Below are 21,144 nucleotides of genomic sequence, written 5' to 3' on the forward strand. Positions count from 1 at the left end.
CTCGGGGGGCAGCGCCCTCCGGACCAAATTTTTTTTGGGCCTTCCAACAATGATTTGTAGTATTATCGGGCTTTCCTACAACAATTTATAGTATTTGTAGTGTCTTCCGTAAATCGCGAAACGCTATAGCGATTTGTAGTGTCTTCCGTAAATCGCTATAGCGATTTATAGTGTCTTCTGCAAATCGCTATAGCGATTCGCAAATCGCTATAGCGATTCGCAAATCGCTATAGCGATTTGTAGTGTCTTCCGCAAATCGCTACAGCGATTCACAAATCGCTATAGCGATTTGTAGTGTCTTCCGCAAATCGCTATAGCGATTTGTAGTGTCTTCCGCAAATCGCTATAGTGATTTGTAGTGTCTTCCGCAAATTAGGACCAACTTGTCAGAGTCATATCTCCCTAATCGGAGGTCATATTCCAAATCCGTAAAAAGTGGTGTCTTCGTTATTGAGTCTAGTTTATTTCTGTAAATTTTCAGCAATTTCTATTGTCATTTCATTCTCCATTTTAACTTCAACGATACATTACAACCACAATCATCAAAAAAAAGATTGCCCAAGTTAAGAGTCACCGTTCTCGCCCTCCTCCTCGACAGCAACCCAGTCGGTGCAGTCGCGCTGAGGATGGCCAGCAGAAGCTCCACCACGTCGTCTTCCTCTCCCTAGCGAGGAGGTCTCAGCGGAGCCGTCGTTCCGGTGACGGGTGTTCATCTCGTTCCGATGACGGGTGTTCTACGAAATGTAAATCCCCCCTTCTGTAAGGGCAAAAGGCCATGAACACACTGGGAGGAGCCCTCAGACCTCCCTTCTGTAAGGGTAAAAGCTCTTGAATCAGACTCCATAACTCTTCAAGTTGAATGATGCTACCCACACTGGAAGGAGCTCTCAGACCCCCCTTTCTGTAAGGGTAAAAACTCTAAATCAGACTCCACAACTCTTCAAGTTGAATGATGCTACCCACGCTGGGAGGAGCCCCCAGACCCTCCTCCTGTAAGGGTAAAAACTTTGAATCAGGCTCCACAACAGTAAATGTGTAGGTCAGTCGGTGCTTGATGGAGCAATGTATGATCTTCTAATGGATGTGCACAGAAGCAGAAATAGAAGGGAGAGAGAGAGAGACTGAGAGTTGAATGATGCTACCCACGCTGGGATGAGCCCCCAAACCCTCCTCCTGTAAGGGTAAAAACTTTGAATCAGGCTCCACAACAATCAATGTGCAGGTCATTCGGTGCTTAATGGAGCAATGTATGATCTTCTAATGGATGTGCACAAAAGCAGAAATAGAAGGGAGAGAGAGAGAGTAAGAGGGTTGATGTTCATGGCCTCCTCCAGGGAAGATTTCTTTCTCGGATAATCCTGCAGTGCAGAGACTGGGTCTTAAATAATCATCTTCGGGGCACTTAAGTCTTTACAACCACTCCTTTTCAAGAACCGTCATTTTTTTTTGCACCAATGGAGGAGAGGGTACTTAAGTCTTTGCAATCGCATCAAACTCCAATGCTAATTAATGCTGACAAACATGGGGATACGAGATGCACATGCTTACATACGTGGTGCTCTTTGGGACCCCCGATCATGAGATGTAGCTAACTGCCCTGGGGGGGACATATAACCTGCTTTGGGTGAGCAAAACGATTTTTCTTTAATCATCAAAAAGCAAGTGGTGTCAAATGAAATAGCTGGATGGTTCTTACTATCATAACTGAGGGCCTTGGGTTTGCTTCTCATGGAGTTATTCTACAGCTTGCCTAGCAAGACAAAAAAACAGTGGCCCATGATTGCATCTTGGTATCTGCGGCAGTGGGGTAAGTTGGGAGTGCATGAGATTTCCCATGCAACTTAACCTTGGCAACTGTTCTAGTTGTCTAATATTCCCCATATGAGATCTCATTTATGGATGGCAGATCAGGTGTGTCTGCCACTGCGCCTGATCTTCCCTCCATCGTCTGTTGGGTCTCACAGCTAATATGTTGTACCCCAGAGATGGAGGGCAGTCAAGTGCAGCGGCACACTCAAAGTGTGCAATGTGATTGCACCCAATCTGCCCTCCCATTTAAAGGAGACAAGTCAAATTCTCCTTTGAAGGTAAACTCATGATAATTTCCATCTTTAACACCCAACACTTGTTAAAACCTAAATTTTTCTTTGGCTCCTTTTTTTCATCTATTACATAGGGAAACCGACAAATTCAGAGACTGGTTGCACTGGAAAGTCTTGTCGATCTGTGATTACTCATTCGGTGATGTAAAACCCCAAGACCATCATCCCACTCGCTCAGTAGGGAGTGCACTGCTTCGGCCTTGTAGCAAAGGATGTCATGTGTCCCAGTATCAAACTATCGACGTCCTTCAACTTGAATGCCTTAAGCCTACACACTTAGTCAGGTGTGTGAACCCCTTGTGTTTGTCTCCCTTGTTGATCTTCTGCTCTGCGAATGGCATCTAAGTTTGATTTGATCCTGCATAATTCTACAGTGCTAGTTTATCAAACCCAGGATAGCCAGCTCCATGGAGAGTCAAGACGCTTCAACTAAGATGGAACTGACTTTGCCAATCTAGCCAACCTCATGGATCACCATTTTAGGTCTCAATATTAATATTGCAATGCAAATCAATAAATTGCATGTATTAGTATCCTAAATTTTATAAAAGCAGAAGCAAGAGTAATAAGTACAAAAAATTGGATGCTTTATAACTTTTTATTAATTGACAGTGTTATCATGTAGGTTGAGAATGTAATTAAAATTTTGTATGAGTATTTGCATTGAGTTTTTATAAAAAAATGTGTTACTTACATGGCACATTGTATTTTTTTGACAAATTAATTATCATTTATAACTGTGCTCTCTTTCTCTCCAAAACGTTTTTCTCCCTCTTTTCAATAGTCATAAAATGAAAATAATTTATAATATTTTAAGTTTATCAATATATTTATGATTTCATTATTTTTTACTTTCGAACTTGATAAACTTATATGATGTAAACCTTTGTTTACTATTTGAGTTATCATATAGGGCCCGGCCATAAGGGCAGGCCGATTAGCTAGTTTTTTTAAGAACTAATTATGTGTGAAAAATATCAGAGTGCATCAAGTCTTAGGTGGACCAACATCCAAGTGTGTATGAGTGGATTAAGACCATGAGCTATCAGATAGGAGCAAGCCAAGATCCAGGCTGTTAACTGACCTAATTTCAAGATCCTAGATGGCACATTTTTTAATCCATCACCTTATTTTAAATTCATGTAAAAATTGACCACAGTGCTAGTAGCTCTTTTTCAAGATTCTCCCCTTCCACTAGCAAACAAAGTTGGGAGTGCACTAAAAAAGGTGAAAGGCACAGAACGCAAAGCAGATAAAAGTTACCAAGACAAAAGAAGCATCAGTTAAAGTTGCAAACCTATTTCATAATGATGTGAACAATCAGTGGGCCCGTTTAATGGCAAAAAAAAAAGATCTGTCCAATCATGGAGTCCAAGGTCACGCTGGGCCCTGCCACAAACTATCACCACCGTGCGGAATCCCGGGATGTCCAAAACTAAATGGTGATTTTCTGTATTAAATAATCAAAAAAGAAACAAAAAATTGTGCAAACTCTTCAATTATGGGGCCATTTAAGGCCATGTTTGGATGATAGAGTTTTGCGTCAAAACCTGGTTTTTAACTTGTTTGGGTGGCATTCATATTTTTGGTCATTAAAAATAAAATTAAAACAAAATTTAAAAAAATAAGATTGGGCATTTGTCGGCCAGCCACTGGCTGGAAAATAGTTGGGATGGTGTTCTTAGTAAGGTCGGGAACTAGGGATGCACACAAGTCGAGTTCAAGCCAAGCCTCGGCTGTTCGAACTTGCTCAGTTCCGAGCTTGAGTTGAGCCAAGCTTAAAAGGGACTTACCATTAAGCCAAATACATGTCTTTTGAAAAATCTCTATACATACTAAAAATTCGCATCTAAAAAAGGCACGCAGGAATTGAACCCAACACGTTCTTAATAAAGACTAACGTCCTGCCCAGTACAGTAACAATGCAGTTTTAATTTTTTTTACAAAGATATTATATATATATATATATGGAGTTTGCAATGAACCGAGCCTTATCGGGCTCGACAGGTCGTCCAAACTCAGCTCGATAGCTCGTTCGAGCTTCATACAATGGTTCAAGCTCGACTAATTTGCGAAGTGGATGAGCCCGAGCCGAGCCAGCTCTGTTCGGTGTGCATCCCTAGTCAGCACCATATTTTCTGGCAGGTGGCTGGCTGAAAAATAATTGAAATATCAAAAACTAAAAAAAACTAAGTCCAGCCTTTTTTGGATCACCCACCAAACGATAGCGCCCTAGCTGGGCAATACAAGTCCGACCACTTTCTGGTAGCGATCAGCTGGAAATGGCTGGACTAAAATTAGGTTGGAGGAGCTCTCCAAAATCCAAAAAGCCTCGACCAATAAACCAGGTTGGAAAACTTCTCTTTTATCATTTAGCCAGGTTTTGGTCAAAGCCTGGTTTACAACCAAAACCCAGTTTTACAGTACTACATGAATTCACTTATTATCAAATAAATGAATTAATGCAAGATACTCTGTGTTTCTACACAATGAGATTCCTAAGCCTAATTTCTCCTTTGTCTAGATAACTGGTTGCATTCAAGTCATTATGATGCATTTGATTGCCTTGAATTTGAGATCCAAAAAAAATTGAGATCCTAGAATTTTAAAAGCGTCTTTTTTCGGTCTCTCCTTTCCCCCTCCAAAAGTCGTACCGGAAAACCATGCAATATTTCAGTGTTTTTTTTTTGGATATTTTAGACGAGATTTCAATTTGCATGACTAGAAGATCTAGCTTGGGCCTTAAAACAGGATCCTGTCCTTGGATCTCGAACCCTGTGCATTTAAACGTGCCTCTAGAATGACTGTGCATACGTAGTTAAACCTTTCATGTGAGGCATGCCCCATCTTAATCTTAGTTGAGTGATATGTGATATGTGATCATGTTACAGAGCATAGCAAGAAAATTCAAGACTAGCGCGCCAGTAAAAATGCTTTTACTGCCTCGCCAGGGGGGCACGCGTCAGTAAAACAGTTTTTTTTTTTTTGTCGTGTGACTTCCATGGAGGTGGTGGCTTAATGACATAGATTTTAGGGATGTAAACAGTTCGGATTCAGGTTGGATGCACCCAATACCATATCCGACTAATCGGATGTTGGCTAAAGGGATCCAAGTTCAGATTCAGTTTCGCAGGGAAAAGCTCACACCAAGAATACTTTTTTACATTTAAAAGATTCGGATATCCATCAAATTCGAATATTTCATCACATCACATGTAATTATAATCGAAACATGATTTTGGCTTACCAAATGTAACTAATCAGAGGCGCGGATTCAGTCAGATGTTGGATAAAATTCAATCCATTGACATCCCTAGAGATATTATTTTGACTAAACAGCTCGAAAGGACTATCTAGCCAAAGTATCATGCTTCATCTCACTGGGATGGAGAGAGGATCGGTGCAATGTGATTGCACACTTTTACTGTGCTGCTGCACCTGATCATTTTTCATTTTCGGGATACAGCGCCAGCTGAGGTGCACCAGCAATGATGAACGGTGATCAAGCGCAGCAGAACGCTAAAAGTGTACAATTACATTGCACCTGGTCCTCCATGAGAGGGGACCTGTCAGTGTTTGCCCATGCACCTTTCTCTCATTCATTTGTTTTATTCACTAGTACAATTCATGACAGCTAATTAATCAAAATAATTAGATAAATAATTATTATAAATCTATGAAATCCAGGGACCACAAGACAACAAGTGGCCATATAATCAACTTGAACTCAGCCAAAGCAAATACATGTCTGCCTTATGCATGAATATCAATGAACAGCTATGTTCTAGAGGAAAAAAAATTTCTTTCAACGCCACTAATTATATGCCTTGTCACAGCGACACTTCAAGTTAATTAAGTCCGTGCCTTGTCATTTTATATACAGACTTATCTTGCATCTTTTATGGCGGCGTCAAAGATACAATTCTATTCAATAAGGTTACTCCAAATTATCTGTGGTGGCTTCTTGAATACTATGAGCCTTTGTTTGGGAGATGGTATTTAATGAGGGTGTAATTAATACGTACCCTATGTGAGTTAAAATTGTTTGAATCTATAACAATATGGAAGGTTTTATCTAAAATCTGAAAAAGATTTGTAGTTCCAGCTTTTTCAAGATTTAATGGATTAGATAAACTTTAATCCATCATTGTTTTATCTTAACGAGTTACCATATGAGTTGTAGATAAAGTTTCTTGTTTGGTTCTTTTAACTCGTATAATATATAACTGAAATATTGAATAAATGAGAAAGAAAGAGGGTCTGAGAGCTTTTTCCCGTGAATATAACTTATTATTTTATTTGTATTCAATTTCTATTTTATTTTTCAACAAAAATATGCCATTTTCAATTACATCTTCCTAAGGATATTGTTGACAATTTTAGCCTCATTTTCATCTTCATCTTCACTCCCCCCTTTCATCTCCTCACCAACAACGGTCCCAAACAAAGGCTTATTAATTAACACTTGCACTGTGTTGACGGTGCTCACTTCCCAAGATGAATAGTGCGTTAGTATACCAGTTTATACCACAAAATGTTGCTGATGTTTTTAAACTATCGTGTTTTTTCATCATAGATGTTTTTAAAATATCGTGTTTTTTCTTGATATTAATGTGATAAAAGCAATTTTTGCAAATTTTTATATTATAATTTGTGATGGGTTTAATCACATTCAATATCCTGTAAGATTCAATTTTAAAAAACATAAAAGATTTGATGATTCACAGTTCATGAAAACAAAGATGGCTTTAAAGTGACCTGAAAAATGACGTGGGTGTCAACTTTAACACATGAAAATAGTAAATAGGATATGATAACCATGATCCAAAAAACAAAAATTACTTTTTGCTTTTAGACTTAATTTATGTTAATCAAGAGTTTACAACCCCCACCGTTATGGGGTTTCAGTGCCCTGATAGATGCAAATGATACAAAAGTGTTCAGTTGGAATAATAGGTGGAAGCTGTATCAACTTAACCTGATCATATGGATGTATTCCACATGGTTTGTTTGTTAAGGATCACACCTTGGATAATTTATTTTCAATGTAATAGTAACATTTTTTTTATTCGTCAAGATTTGGTAGGCTGTTGATTTATTATGTCCTTAAATAACGTGCTTAACTATCACCATCATATGATTCAAAATCCTTTTTCTATTAGACAAACCATTGGACTATGAACTAAACAAAAAAAAGGTGACTTCCACTCAATATTTATGTACCCTTATTGTTACCTCCATCAAAATATCAGGAAAAAACTAGTAGTTGGCTAACCGGATGCCAAAATCCTACTTTTTCTAGAAAAGATCATTTCTTGTCTATGACTAAGAAACTAAGGCCACTTTGTGGTAATTCCTCCCAAAATCAACTGCCCCCACTTACCAACCCATACTATTCCCTTTTTTATTTCATCCCAACCGTTAGTGTAGTGGTGCAGTGAACTCCCGGGAATTCCTGATGCTTGTCTTTTTGGTGGGCATTTGAAGTTCCACTATTCTCCCGCTTTTGCTAGTGATTCTTTGTGATTCATCATCATCTGCTGCTGCCTTCTTTTGTGCTCTACCCCCCACAGACATGACCCACTATTTCTACCACTTGCCACCACCGCCACCATCCTCCTTGATCTCCTCCCTTGGCTTGCACACCAACCATTCGACCATTTACCTCAACCAACTCTTGGTTCAGCACCCCAACTCTGTTTGGTTTTTGAGGAATCTGGGTATCTCTGTTTATCAGCGCAAATGGATTACGACTGGTCTTTGTCGAAATTCCTCTCCCAGCAGGCCCTTTCCAGTCAGTGTGGAGCAAATAAATGGTATCATACTGAATTTTGATCCTTGTTTGTGGGTTTGATTGATGCTTGTGCGATTTTGAGATTTGTAAAAAGTTTATGAAAGTTGGTCTCTGATAGTTGGTATCACTATTTGCTAGAGTAGCTGGTAGGAAAAACCAATCGCTGGCTTGCTAGAGTTCTTTATTTTATGTCAGAGTGGTGACGCTCTTGAAGGTGGCTTTTCTTAGTGCATATCCTGTCTGCTTTTCTGGTTGGTAATTGAAATTTTAAGTTCTCACCATTATGTTCATGTGAAGTCCAGAATTAAAAATTTAGTTGTGATGTAGCTTAGCTTGCTTATACAACTTCCTCTACTTAGCCCCCTTGCATCCCCACTTCATGAATGAGTTCTGAGGTGAGGAGAGATTATTAAAGAATTTCCAGCTGATAATTGAAAGATAAAAATAATATCTAATGCGATAATAGTTTTGAAGGAGGCTGTTACTGAATGTAATGCAGATTCTCAATCCCCACATCTTGATACAAGTTTAGACCTTTTGTTTTTGAGAAATTTTTTGGGTATTTTGAAATGCTTATCTGTACCGTACTGAATTTTTTGAGGTGATTTTTTTAGATGTTTCCCCATAGATGTGATCCTTATTAAGGCACCACACCTAAGTAATCATTCAGATTTCACAATATTTGACTTCTATCTTATGAGATCCGCTTGATTTTTTCATTACCAGAAAAATCCTTCCTACTTCTTTAGGAATTTCTGATGTCTTCTGAATCATCACTCTGACTGCTTTAGATTATCCCATATGTTGACCATTTGACTCTTAGATGTGCCTATAGGGGCACCTCTAGATACTAGGGATGCACACGAGCCGAGTTCGAGCCGAGTATGGGCTGTTCGAACTCAGCTCAGTTCAAAATGTCTTTGTCCAAGCTCACCTCGAGCTCGGAGCCGAGATTGTATGGCATTGTCCAGACTCGGTTCGGTTATGAGCTCGAGCCGAGTTGAGCTTCAATGGTATTTCATAAAAGGATCTTGTAAAAAAAATTTGAGAAGGTGAGATTCGATCCCCAACCTCTTTACCGTTAACCAAGTGACCCACCACTAAGGCAGAGCATGTCTTTTGAATATTATGACTGAAAAAATTATATACATACTAAAAAATCTCTAGATTAACGTACAACAAAAAAGGCAAAAGATGAGATTCGAACCCAAAACCTTTTGAGGAAAAATCTAACGTCCTACCCATTGCAGTAACAATGACCTTTTGATTTTATTTGCAAACATATATATATATATATATATATATATATATATATATATATATATATATATATATATATATATATATATATATATTATCCGAGCCTACCGAGCTTTATTGAGCTTAGAAGGCCGATCAAGCTCGGCTTGTTTGCTTGTCCGAGGCTTTGAGCTCATGTACAAGCTCGGCTCGGTTCGTTGTGCAAACCTACTAGACACTATCCATCCATTTGTTACTCTTTTTTTTTGGATTTAAATCTTGGACAGAGCGTTTATTCCATGATAATACCAACTTCTATGTGGTCATTGGAATTCCTACGACAGTCTTGAACATTGGATTCTTTTGTCTAAAAGGGTGTCAATGTAAGAAGATGCAACCCACAATCCGAATCCTCAAATGATTCTCACAAAAGTTCTTCCACAAGAACCATAAAGGTTCATAAGCAAAGCTCACTCACAAGAATCAATATTCATAAAAACACTATCCAAGAAAGAATGCAAATATAATTTCATTAAAGTAAGAAATGATGCTTTATGCTTTTTGACTTAGTCAAAAAGGCATAAAGCCTATTACATGTCCAAAACTGAAAAAAAGAAAAGCTAACTAAACTAAAAAGAAAAGCTAACTAAACTAAAAAGATAAACTAAACTAAACAGATAAGATTACATATGATAGTGGTATATTACATATGAGATTAACTATGAGATTACAATTTTAACAGTCAATTATTGTTATATGAATTGAAAATTTAGCATATCAATGATTTTGGCAACAAGAGGGAAATCAGACAATGGGCTAGTGGTATCAAGTTCAGAAAACTCAGTCTAAGGGTGCTTTTCACACTGAAGACTAAAGCAATGCTTAAAGTGTTCACTATAGAAGATTTTGGGACATTTTCTTGAGAGTAATTCATCTCAATCTTCTAATGCCATTGTGAGATTTCATCAAAGAATATATAATTGATATTGTAAAGAGGACTTGAATGTTAGTGCATAAGCTTATTGATACACCTATGTAGCAATATTACAAACTTTGTGAAGTAGAGAACTCTTTAAAGACAAAGATATGAAAAATCTTATATCAAAACCATTAAGCATATGTTATGAGTGTCTTAAGACGACACTTGCATGCTCCAATTATCATTCATGTGCAAGCCATGTTTACTTGGAGAGAAATCAAGTAAAGGAAGTTCAAGTTTTAAACTTGCATTGTTGCAGATTGGGATGACCCGTTTCAATGATAGAAGACCTATTGTTCATTTATTAGAGGAAATTTAGTTTTTCAAATAAGGAAAAATTGTAGTATTAAGTTCAAGTTTAAAAAACAGAGCATGGAGCAACGGTACTTGAAGCTTATGAAGAGCCATAGCTTTTAGTGAATTAGGTGTTAAAGTATCACTAACAGTTGCTCTTTATTATAATAATAATGCAGCCATATATGCTGTCTCTAATATTGAATTTATAAGCACATATAACACATTGATATTAACTCCCATTTTGTTTACGAGAAAGTTGACAAGGGTATATTCTAGCCATCATGTTCAGACTTGAATTTAATTTTCTAATATTATTAAAAAATCAGTTAATAGATCATAGTGTATGGATCTCTTGAGAATGATGGAGGTGATGACATCTTTTTCCCACAATGATATTTTGTCCTTTTTCAGTTGGCAGCTGTATAGTGGGGTTGATGTGCATATTTTATTTTGTAAGGGTGTTACAAAAGGTTATAAATCAAGGGTCGAAGACCAAATTTTGTTGCAAGAGAAGAGCAAGTGAATATACTTCTACTAAATCTTTCCACATACATGCTCGTGTTTAAATATCAAGTATGGCTTTATTATAGCATTGGAGCATTTTAGTGAATTTCTACAATATGTGTGTTCATTGATGAAGAGGGGTGACCATCGGGCCAGCCTGGCCTGGCCCAATAAGAACCTGACATGCCCGATCCACATTTTGGTTAGAGCCTGGCCTGACCTGATTATAATCGGGCTCGGGCCAGGCTCTGGTCGCTGGACTCAGGCCGGGCCTGTTGGGCCCCATGTATTTTACACATGGGCCTGGCCCAGCCTGAATGGGGCCCGATTATTTAACCGGGCTAGTCTCACTCTTTCATTCGGGCCTGGGCTGCTTTTGCAGCCTAAGCCCGACCCGTTACAGGCCGGGTACCCGACAGCCCGTCGGGCACCCAGGCCGATCACCCCTATTGATGAATTGTCATCCTTTATGTAATGATAATGGATTGGCCTTTCTGTCCAAAGCTTACTGCTTCTCTTCTTCAATATTGCATTTGCAAAATGCAAATCAAGATTTTCTAATTTCTTTTAGTAGGATTCAGATCCTTAGTGTTTCTTCTCAAATGGGTGTATAATTGGCAATTCGTGATTGGTCAAAGGTGAATTTCAAGAAAATAAAAATGCATCCTTAAATGAATGCCGTTTTTTTTTTCCTACCATCTGTGCCTTTTTAGAGACATTCTTTGTTGAATAGACCTGCCATTCAAATCAAAGGGAAACCAGGTTCTTTGTGACATGTTTACAAATGGTGGACAAAACCCATATCAGTTAATCTTGTGGTAGTTGTGTATTCAATAATAATTGCTCACTCCTTATAACAAGGTTTCCATCCTTGGCAAGTACTCCAAAATTGTTACAGTTCTGTCTTTACATATCTTTTAAGTCATGATTTACTGTTTGCTATTCATGGAACAAGCCTCTAAGATCCGTGATCATGCAGAAGTTACTCAGCTTAGCAAATAAACAATTGCTAAGTCAAGTCTTGCTCAATAGCAATATAATTGCAGAAAGCCTAGTAAACCTATGGATTAGGACCTGTTCCACTTCTAATTTTCTAATGAATAATTTCTTCTTTTCATTTTCTCTTTTCTCCTTGGTGATGACAACTATACTAAATAAAATCAACAAAGGGAAAAGTGCAGAAACACTCAATTGGATTACAGGGGAGTGTGGTTCAGATTGCTGAGGAAAAAATCCTACATCCAAAATCCAGTTCTGCTGTCCTATTAAATGTTAAGAGACTGAATGATGCATGATTTTCCAGTAAACTGCATTCTTTAATCTCAACTGTCCTACGTGAAAACCAAAATCAAGTGACAACAAATACTTTAACAGATAGATATAATGTGAAGGACCACCTTTTACATTTTAGTTATGGTAGAAGAGTTTGTGAGGATAATCTTCTCTTATTGAAGTTTATTGAGTAACACTATTTCTTGTGGATCATATATGATGTCATTCTCAGCGTAATGACCCTCCCTTTGGGATGACAATCACTCTCCTGCATCTTAGACCCATAGATCAGGAGCAGTTTTTTCAGTACATTTCCTTAAGATATTGTGATGTTAAATTATGCTCCCACTGAAACATGACCATGTCCTCAGCTCAATTCTCCCCAGTGATCACTTATTTCATGCATGCTTGATGTACAAAGCCCCAAGAGTCTTGACTTAGTTCACTAATGTTAAAGCTCCTCATGATGCATATATCTGTGAGCATTTTGTGCAAATGGGAACTTTATATATGGGTGTGTGTATATGTGTGTGTGTGTGTGTGTGTGTGTGTGTGTGTGTGTGTGTGTGTTGCCATGACCAAGACAATCAGGAAACATAAGTTCATTTTTGCTTTCAAGGAAGAATTTTCACGTATTTTTGAAAATTAAACATTGTGGATTCTGATGTAAGAAGTGCATATAAACCTCCAAAATGCTGCAGCTGTGTACATGGTTTATACTCTGCATTCATGGATAGACTCTTTCTAATTGTTTGATTTAGCTTTTGTTGCCTTTTATGGATGAGTGCCTTAACCACAATAGATTTAATATTTTTTGGTTGTTTACTTTTAGTGGAATTAAACTTCTGAAACCGTTTTTGCCCTTTAATGTGATCCTTTTTCTAGCTGAGTCTGCATATGTGGCACACAATATGATTATAAAACTCCATTTTATTTGGTTAACATTATTATCCGGAAATGGTTTACAGGATATTTCCTGATATGCCAAGTGATATCATTGTTGAAGTGAATGGAGGAAGCTTTGCCTTGCACAAGGTAAATGTCTTGATTTTTAAATTTTATTATTTGTACTGATTTGTATGGTGTATATTGGTGTATTTTTTTCCTTTGAGTGAAGTATATATTTCCACTTGATTGCATTTCTGCCAAATCCCAATCATTCAAAAATATACAAATAAATTAATTCACAAAGAATACAAATCAGGATAGTGACACCACTAATAAACAAATGTTAAAAACATTCTAATTACCACTACCTCAGTTAACTATTAATCGGATACAGTTAACAGTGAAAAAACATGTACATGGTTGAGCACAAAATTTTCAAGCATTATGTATGCCAGGGAAAGAATTGACAAATCAAGCTGACAAGTTTATGAGAACTCTGTGGCATCAAATTTGATTGAGAAGTCATCGTTTCAAACTAATATGTGTTAACTTGATGAAGACATATTGCATTAAGTTGCATTAGTTTATAATTTGAAAAAATGTATAAAGTGATTATGATGGTTTGATGTAAATCTGCTCCATCTTAGCCATAGGCCCGCATGTTCCTGTGCTCTAGCTTTAATAGTGTGTTATGTGTTATGAAAGCATGAAACTAGGGTAGCCACAAAGAGAAGGAAGAGAAAAGAGTGAAGATGTAACACTTCATTGAGAGCAAATAGAGTTACAACAAATAAAAAAGGGGATTGACCACCATAAAGCCCACTACAAGACAAAAGCTAGTGGAGTAGTGGTATAAGCTACTTTACAAAAATACCCTTAATCTGGAATGTATGTACAAATAGCTACATTGGAGGGTATTACACACAAAGGAAATATGGCATTTCCTCAGCACTCCCCCTCGAGCTTGAGGTGATTAGAACACAATCAACCCAAGCTTGAACAAGAATGATTCAAAAGTCTTCAACAATAATTTTTTTGTAAAACAATCAGCTATCTAATTATGAGTTTCAATGTATGCCAAAGATATAACTGCATCCAGATATGCCTGACAAGTAAAGTGATAATCTATCTCAATGTGCTTAGTCCTCTCATGAAATTCTGGATTTTTGGTGACATGAATAGCACTTTGATTGTCATAATACAAAGTAGTTGTCGTGTCTATGTTTACTCTCGTATCTTGCAATAACCACCTCAACCAAATGATTTCTAGAGTCGCTTTAGCCATTGCATGGTATTATGCCTCAGTAGTGGACAAAGCAATCCTTTATTGCTTCTTACTCTTCCATGTCATTAATGATTCTCCTAGAAACATACATAACCCTGAGGTAGAATTTATATCCTGAGAAGCTCCCCCAAAATCTGCATCACAGTATGTTTTCAACTCCAACGATGATGTAGCAGAAAAGAACAATCCTATGTCACCGTGACATGACAGTTTGCTCAGCGTACCTACGATGACATGGGCGCAGTACCGGTATGCCACGGTCGGGTCGGGTTGGGTCTGGTTTCAGATCAATTTTTGTTCAAAATTTTGCCTTGGTCAAACCAAGGTCAAAGGGCTGGGACAAAAATGGTCCCTCCCCACCCGATAAACCCCCCTCTCCTCTACTGAAACCCTCCTCTCTTTCTCTCTCTCTCTCTCTCTCTCCTGAGACCCTCGGCTCTCTGTCCAGAGGAGAAAGGGCGCCTGTTCGTGCGCGCGCGCTCGCGCGCGCGCGCGCGCGCGAGAGAGAGAGAGAGAGAGAGAGAGAGAGAGAGAGAGAGAGAGAGAGATGGATATATACTTTGGTGTGTATACATATACGTATTGTTAAGTTGTACATGTATATATATATATATATTAGTTCATATTGTATATATATATACATATATAAATATATATATTCATATATATATATATATGTATATATATTTTATTTATAATGATATAATAGTTAAATACCCATTAGGGGTATTTTGGTCATTTCAATCCTTGTAATAGGTTGTGCCCATTAGGGGTACATTAGTACTTTTATTTTATTATTTTTTTTTGTCCTTTTTTGTTTTTGTAGGGACTATTTGGTCAAATACCAAATAGAGTTGTTGGGTTTTTTTTCGACTAGTCAACATAGAATTGATTTTGACTAATCAACATAGAGTTGACTAGTCAATACAACTGTTAGAACAGTTCAACACATATATTTATAGCTGGAACAGTCCAACAACTATATGTATAGTTGTTGGAATAATCCAACAACTCTATTGAAGCCTCCCTCTCTCTTGTATGTGTATAAATAGGGACTTTTATCCCCTTTTATTTCTTAATGCTTCTCTTAAGCATTCATGCTCAATAAGATGAATATTTTTTATGTTTTGTGTTCTTCTCTTTAGTTTTTTAATGTCTTTAATGCACTTAGTGTTTGTGTTGTGCCTTTATGCTCTTGTATTGTCTCTTAGTTGGACTTATGTATGTGTATATGCACTTTGTGTTTATGATCTTCTAAGTCCTTAAAGGCCTTCATTTTGTATTTTTGCATATTTCACTTTTGGGTCTTAGGATTCTTTGCTTCGAGTTCATGGTTCGTAAAGGATTCATGATCGTTGTGTGGCTTGAATTTAAGAAAAATCTTGACCCAGTATGTATCTTATATCTTTAAGTGTTACTTGTGTTATCTATCTCATACAGTATGCACGAGAAAACACTCATTTTTTATCTCTGAAAAATTATTTTTATTTTTATAAAAAACTAAAATCTTTAAATGTTTTTTAAAAAAGTTACCATTGGATTTATTTTTATTAAATATTTTATAAGGTTTATAATATTTGTTTGATCTTGTGAAATTATATATGTATGTGCTTTTATGAGATCGGGTTTGAATCTTAGTTTTTCAAAACTTTCTTTATTTGATATGCACATATATGATCTAGTATTCTTGAGTATGTATTGTTGGCATTTAGCTTTATTTGAACAATTCATGGTTATAAATGTCAAATCATGTTTGTATTTATTATTGAACTTTGTTTTGTTTCTTTTTGAAAAATTGACATATATTTTAAAATTATTTGAAATGGTGTTGTGTGTCTTTCACAAGTATGATCTTATGAAATTTTGCTTAACTTGTGTTTAATTTTTCTCTATTTACTCTTGGTGTATTCTTATGAGAAACTTAAACTAACCTATGAAGTATTAAAAATCATGATCTAGCTTATGAATAAGTAATTTTTATATTGATATTTGATCCTTGTGCACTTGTGATTACCTTACATGATGAATGAGATTGTCTATTCGTGCATAAGGTATTGAGCATGATTTTTTATGGGAGTCATTCACTTTAATAAATGCCTTTTGTGGGACAATAGTTATGTTATTGGGTATTTCTTTTATTGGTCATTTTGTGGTCCTTATGATTGTGTTATTTTCTTAGTCTCATGGCTCTTTAATGAAAATTATCTTACATATTTTGCATGAGTTTTATTGCATACTTAGCTTTTTAATAACATATTAAATTGAGAATTATGAGAAACTTCTTTGTGTTTTTCCTTTTTAAGTGTTATAAGTGTTTCCCTCATGGTTCACTTTAGTACTTATCCATTATTGAGGGACGTGCTTGTCCACTTATATCTTTGGTGGACGTGTGTTCTTGATTAAAGACTCTTGATTTATTGCATATTTTTTTTTATAAAATATTATTTTTTATATTGTGGTTTCTTTGGTATATACCATTAGTACCTTAAACTATCACTTGCATATATGCTTAAATGTATTCCTATGAATATTTTATGTGATTATTTATAGCTTTTATATAAGATATGTAGCTTTAAGTTTTTAAGATTATTGCATATACATGAGTTTTTGATCTCTTTATGAGTATCCAATATTAGTTGTACTTGTATATGCACTTGGTTTTCTATATGGTTCTTTGAGAATCTCTATATATGTTTTAACCCTCTTTAATGTTATATGCCATTGTTGTTTCATAGTAAACTTGTAATCTAAATTGAGTTATCTCTCTATATAACTTGCTTATATTGACTATGCATATGATTACATCAATTGATATTTTGTTGTGCATATGATTGCAATATATTCATTTTAAGTTTTCATCTACCGTTATTGGATTTGATTTGAAACTTTGTTTTTTCAAATCAGTTATTATATATGAACTCACTTATTTGAAAATTGATTTTCGTAAGTATTTATTGCCTTCTTATGACATTTGTTTTGTCCATCACAGATTTTATATGATGCATCTTTTGTTTTTGGCCTTATTGCTTTTGTTGAATCAGAGTTGTTTGATAGGGTGAGTTGTGTGCACCTTAGTTTTGTCGGTTTAGATTGTCGGCTTATAGTTTGGTTCTAACTGGCGTTTGTTTGATCTCTGGTTTCGTGTGTGTATTGTATCACTCATTTGGACATTTGGCCATTTGTATTATAGATGCTTATAATTATGTTTATTTATGATGACTATCTATTTTTGAAATCATGGTGTTTTAAAAGGTTGTGAAATTTAATATTTCTATCTTAATTTGTAAATCTAGTAGCTGATACACTTATTTTGAGTATCATTATATGTAGACAAGAGATGTTTATTCACACTTTTTGTATGATTATTAAGCCCATAAGTGACATTGAAATGACACTCTTATTCTAGTAGTTAATGTTAAAATGTATGTATTTACGTATTCTTATATGCTATTATATATATTTTATAATATATATATGTATATAGTTGTATATTAGCATAACCCTTAGGGGTATTTTTGTCCTTTTATCATATGCACTTAGCACAATCCGTTAGGGACTTTTCTCCTTTTTTTAATTTTACTAAATTGTCCAATTGTTAGGACTGTTGGGACTCTCCCCAATGGTCACATTTGTGACCGTTGGGGAGCTCCCAATAGCTCTATTGAGCTCCCCTTTGTGCATAAATAAGGGACATTGTCCCCTCTTGTATGCATGGATCTTTAGAGCTTTTTCTCAATAAAATACATTATTTTTATTATATTCTTTTATGTTCTCTTGTGCTATTGTGCCTAGACACCTTGTGACCTTATGTATCTTGCCCATTAGTGGCTTGTTATTGCGTGTTTAGGGATATCTCTTGTGATCCCTCATTTTATTACATGGTATCAAACCCAATTGGGTTCTCTTGATCTTGGAGGTCTTGCTTGTGGTGATTGAAGATCGTGACAAAGGTGTGTTGACCTTTCTTCCTTTTTACCTTTCTATTTTTCATCAGAGCATGAATCAAGAGTGGAGCTCTCCTTCAAACTCAATGGATTCAACTACATGATGTGGGCTTCAGCTATGGAAAATCATTTTAGAGGAAAGAAACTTTGGGGCTTTTTTATGGGAACTTATTTTGAACCATCGTCAAAGCTTACTAAGATCGAAGGTGTTAAGAAAGCTCTTGTTAGAGATGATCGTGTTGAAGCCATCAATGAACATCAAATAAACATCAAATAAAGGTAGAGGATTGGGAAAGCAACCATGCAAAATTTTTGGCATGGTTTATGAACAATGTCAATATAAAAATTTGTGCCAACATTGCTAAATTTATAAAAGAGTTAATGAAGCTTGGTTCTTTCTTAAGGGTATGTATACCCAAAAGGATCTTGCTAGACAATGTTTTTGTCAAGACAAGATTAGATCCACTAAGCAAGGAAAAATGTGTGTTCGGGATTATTTTAGTATTTTGTCTCCTCTTTGGGATGAATTAGCACTTCTTGAGCCTAAATGGGTGGCTCCCGAAAATGTTGAGATTAGAAGAGAGCAAATTGAGAATGAACACTTTTTTCAATTCCTTCATGGTCTAAGACCTAAATTTGAACAAGTGAGGTCTTTTCTCCTTCGTAAAACTAAAGCTATACCTCTTGAAGATGCTCTTGTCGAGGTATGTCAAAAAAAAACTCGTCTTGGCATGACCAATAAGAATGATAATGTTTTGGCCGTTACTAGGCCGGGTTCCAATGTAAGGGCCTATAAGCCCCTCCACTTTGTAAAACAAAATAACTATAATAATGATTCCAACTATAATAGTGGATATAGGAAAGGTGTTATTTGCCACTATTGTAATGACCTGAGACACATTAGACAGGTATGCCTAAAGCTTAAAGGCAAAATCACTTCCGTTGAAAAAATCACACCCAAAAAAGAAGCAATAAGCAAAAATGGAGGAGATATTAAAGACATACTTAGCCAAATATCGGAGGTACTTTAACAACTTAGATCTGATGCTTCCTTTCATATGACACCTCATAAGAATACTCTCTCCGAAGTTTACACTAATTCTACTTTATCCTATGTTTCAACGGCCGATGATACTTTTTTAAAAAATAAATAGTATTGGAACACTTGACTAAAACAATTCTCAAAAATTTATTGTTCCAAGAATAACGGTGGTTCTAAAATTAAATTTAAACAATTTTTCTGCCTCCCAAATTTTCGATCATGGTTGCAATTTTTTTTTCTCATCTAAAGATTGCACCGTGCATGATCTTCAATCAGGGAAGTTGATTGGGGAAGGGCATAGGAAAGGCGATCTTTACTTTATAGATTTTTTATCCCTTCCACCCAAGTCATTTTGTAATTATGTACAAGACAAAAGTATTGATACTTGACATAAGAGACTTGGGAATCCTAATTTTTTTAAGATGCATCTCTTTCCTTTTTTGGAAAATATATGTAATGAAAAATATATATCTTGTAAAGATTGCATTTTTGAAAAATGAAAGTCATTCTCTATCCTCATAAAACCTTTATTTCTACTCAGCCTTTTGAATTAGTGCATTCGGATGTATGGGTTCCTTCACAAGTCATATAAAAAAGGAGGTTACCCTTATTATGTTATTTTTATTGATAATTTTACTAGATACACAGATTTATTTTCTAAATCACAAATCTGATGTTTTCTCTTTTTTTAAAGAATTTTATATAATGGTTAAAACTCAATTTCTTAGCAACTTATCTATTCTTAGATCGGATTCGGGAGGGGAGTACTTGTCAAATAATTTTTAAAGCTACTTGAAGCAAAATAGATTTTGTCTTCAAAGATCTTGTCCTAGAACTCTGCAACAAAATGGGTTAAGAGGAAAGAAAGTATAGACATATAATAGAAACCACTAGCACTCTTTTAATTTCAAGGGTCATTCTAAATAAATTTTGGGCCGAAGCAGTTTTAACCTCAACTTACTTAATAAATAGAACTCCTTCGTCTTCGTTACAAAATGTTTCTCTATTTGAAAAACTTTTTAAAATGACTCCCAATTTTAAAAGACTAAGAATCTTTGGTTGTAAGTGTCATGTACTTACTCATAAAAATGATAAATTAACTCCAAAAGCCATTAAATGTGTTTTCTTGGGCTATGTTGAAAATTCAAAAGGTACAGATGTTTTGATCCAATAAATAATAAACTCTATGTTTCAAAAGTTGTCACCTTTTTTTAAAATGAAAATGGGTTTGATAGCAAAGGATCTAAATAAGAAATCGATTACTCATTTTTATTTGATCTATTACCAAGACATGATGAGTCTAACTCTATTGAGGTGTTTGATTCTTTTGACAATAACTCTAGTATTGATCATCCGATTGTTGATGAAGTTACTTGTCAACATGAAAGTTTGAATGAAAATGTATTAAATGATATGCATGGGTATACTAGATGGGGGAAAGGTAATCACCCATGTGCCCTTGACAAGGTATCTCAAAACATACATTTAGAAGAATTTCAACTTAGGAGATCAAATCCAATCTCTAATGCTCCATGTCGATTTGTATCATATGACTCATTTTCTCCAAGCTTTAGAAGATGTTTAATAACTCTCCATTCTTATTATGAACCATCTCATTATAATGATGTCAAACAATACCCTCACTGAAACGAAGCAATGAAAATAGAACTTAATGCTCTTAGAAAAGTCAATACATGGAAAATAGTTGATCCTCCTTTAGGCAAGAAACTTATAGGATGTAGATGGGTGTTTAAAATCAAAACGAAAAGTGACGGATCATTAGAAAGATATAAAGCAA

General features: G+C 35.7%; 1 protein-coding gene across 3 annotated transcripts in view; it reads left to right on the forward strand.

Annotated features, from left to right (window-relative positions):
- The first annotated feature begins 7,806 nt into the window (after positions 1-7,806).
- Positions 7,807-21,144, forward strand: part of LOC149843262 (BTB/POZ domain-containing protein At5g48800-like) — a 34,332-nt gene continuing 20,994 nt past the window's right edge. For 2 of the 3 annotated variants that reach the window (XM_090001757.1, XM_090001758.1), the window contains exons 1-2: positions 7,813-7,918; positions 13,156-13,222. In XM_090001757.1, coding sequence (XP_089857883.1) covers positions 7,845-7,918; positions 13,156-13,222 — 141 coding nt within the window. In that variant the 5' untranslated portion in view covers positions 7,813-7,844. Of the gene's footprint in view, positions 7,919-13,155; positions 13,223-21,144 lie in introns of all 3 variants that reach the window. The other variant, XM_090001759.1, reaches the window with a different exon arrangement.

Source organism: Nuphar pumila, chromosome 3 (assembly GCF_984573655.1).
Source record: "Nuphar pumila chromosome 3, dmNupPumi1.hap1.1, whole genome shotgun sequence".
NCBI classification, from domain to species: Eukaryota; Viridiplantae; Streptophyta; class Magnoliopsida; order Nymphaeales; family Nymphaeaceae; genus Nuphar; species Nuphar pumila.